At 46.8% G+C, this 2,500-nt stretch overlaps 1 protein-coding gene across 1 annotated transcript in view; it reads left to right on the top strand.

Annotated features, from left to right (window-relative positions):
- The first annotated feature begins 748 nt into the window (after positions 1-748).
- Positions 749-2,500, top strand: part of LOC120944874 (forkhead box protein D2-like) — a 1,950-nt gene continuing 198 nt past the window's right edge. Inside the window, 3 exon segments of the mRNA XM_040358624.1 lie at positions 749-1,532; positions 1,535-1,574; positions 1,576-2,500. The exon segment at positions 1,576-2,500 is cut by the window's right edge and continues 198 nt beyond it. Of these exon segments, the coding sequence (XP_040214558.1) occupies positions 920-1,532; positions 1,535-1,574; positions 1,576-1,960 (1,038 nt within the window). The 5' untranslated portion in view covers positions 749-919 and the 3' untranslated portion in view covers positions 1,961-2,500.

Below are 2,500 nucleotides of genomic sequence, written 5' to 3'. Positions count from 1 at the left end.
CATCCAACCTCTGGGCTGGTTACATTACCATAGATAAAAGCAATACTATAATAATTAACAATATAAAAATAAATGTGACTTACCAAGCTGAGCCAAACGATTCGATGAATCCCGACGACCATTCCTTTATTTTACACGGTCGGATCAGGAATCTTTTTTATCGCCTCCTAACTATTTTCTCATCCTACAGTTATTACAAGAATCTTAGAAGGTCAGTTTTAAGAGCATAAAATGATCAGTCTCTCCATCCAAAACACACTGGCTTCTGTCCAACTTGCAAATAGGGGGGGGGGGGGGGGGCTAATTTAATAAAACGATGTTCCTTTGTGAAAGTGTGTTAACCCCTTAAGATTGGCACCCATGCTAATAACTACTTTGCTTTTTTTTTCTTTTCTTTTTTTTTTTTTTTTAGACGAGAAGGAGAAAAAATAGACATGCTATAGTATTTAGGTTGGAAATGATTTGAGCTTGGGTAAGACGTGTTTCCTAATGTGAGTGTATTAATAAGCTTACACTAATGCAGATCAGGCTGGAGTTGGGATCCCAGGCTGGAGGGCGGTGACGTCAGGAGCACGTGACAGGGCTGCTGGTACAAATAGTGAGTGAGCAGAGGGGAGGGCTGCAGTGTCAGGCTGAGTGTGCTTCAAGAAGCTTGTGCAGTTTGGATTCCTGGAGATCTGTAAGGAGGAGGAAGAAGAGGAGGAGGAGGAAGAGGAGGAGGAGGGGAAGCTCACACTGGAAGGGAGACAAGAGGAGGAGATGAGGGGTGTCAGGAATTGACCTTGTACACATTGGCCCCCCTAAAGTCACAGATCTCCTTGTTGGGGGGAACAGAGCAGCCCATTCAGGCTTGTCCCACCAGGGGGGTCCTGGAGTTTGGCTTGGGACTAGACCAGGACTTCCTGCTCTCTCCGTTACAATGACTTTGGGAAGTGAAATGTGTGATAACTCCCTCCTGTCTGAAGACACCGACATCGATGTGGTGGGGGACATGAACGCCAAGGAGGGCAAGTACTCCGATTACCAATCAGACAACGACTCGGACGACCCCCTGTCCACCAGGAGCCACCGAGGGGACCTCGCTTCCCCAGACCAGGACTCCAGCCCAAGAGGCGTGGAGAAGAACCCCAAGAACACCTTGGTGAAGCCCCCCTATTCCTACATCGCCCTGATCACCATGGCCATCCTGCAGAGCCCCAAGAAGAGGCTGACCCTCAGCGAGATCTGTGAGTTCATCAGCAACCGCTTTCCTTACTACAGGGAGAAGTTTCCAGCCTGGCAGAACTCCATCAGGCACAACCTGTCCCTCAATGACTGCTTTGTGAAGATACCTCGAGAGCCTGGCAACCCTGGCAAGGGCAACTACTGGACCCTTGACCCCGAGTCGGCAGATATGTTTGACAATGGCAGCTTCTTGAGGAGGAGGAAGAGGTTCAAGAGGCAGCAAAGTTCTGAGATCTTGAGGGACCCCAGCAGCTTCATGCCAGCCTTTGGATATGGACCCTATGGCTACAACTATGGGCTCCAGCTGCAGAACTACCACCAGCACCACCATCACCACCACCACCACCCAGGTGCCACCTTCCCCTTCCAGCCCACTCCCTGCCCTTTACCCACCGTCACCTCGGTCTTCTCCAGCCCTTCCTTGCCAGGATTCAGCAGCGACTTGGGCAGGAAGTCCTTCTATTCCCAGCTCAGCCCCACCTTGCCCATTCTTCAGACTCTCAAAGCGGACTCCCAAAGTCGGCCGTCCTTCTCAATAGACAATATCATCGGCCCGACCACCTCACAATCCACCCCGACGTCGCCATACACGACTCAACCTGGTAGCCAAGCTCAGGTCATAGCCATGTTAACCCCTTCCCTGGGCCCCCATTTAAACTTGGCACACGGGGACATCCTACAGACTCCACAGGACTTCCCTGGGAAAATCACAAATCTCAACAGCTGTCATTTTTAGATATATAAACAATAACAAAAAAACAACAAAAAACTCATTTTCACTTTCAGCCTATGTATTTAAGGTAGGACTTTATTTTAGATGATTTTTTTTTAAAAAAACTCTACAAGTCACCTCCAAGCCTACTCTTCAAAGATCCTTTAAAAGTCTATTTATAAATTGTATATATGTTTTGTGCTAGGTGTACGTCACTGTTATAGATTACGTTTATATCCTAAATAATAATAATATTGATATGTCCCTTGGGGTCAGCTTTAATGACATTGATTAACTGTTGAGTTGCAAACTTGCCTCCAGTTTTGCTTAGAGCTGAAAACCAATCGCAGTGATTATCGATCCTTAAAAAAAATTGTGAGCCATCGGCCGACTAGTTCTTGTCGATTGAAGAATAGAAGCACCGATCTCAGGATTTCCAACCACTTCTAGCACATAAGCCTTCAACACTGTGCTTAAAGTTGTGACTTCAAACCAGTGGAGTTAATGATTAATAATTGGTTACATTTCAGATTTTTTATTTTATTTCCTTCCTAACTGGTGCGT

This window comes from Rana temporaria, chromosome 7, assembly GCF_905171775.1.
Source record: "Rana temporaria chromosome 7, aRanTem1.1, whole genome shotgun sequence".
NCBI classification, from domain to species: domain Eukaryota; kingdom Metazoa; phylum Chordata; class Amphibia; order Anura; family Ranidae; genus Rana; species Rana temporaria.
This window is presented reverse-complemented; position numbering and strand designations above follow the sequence as displayed.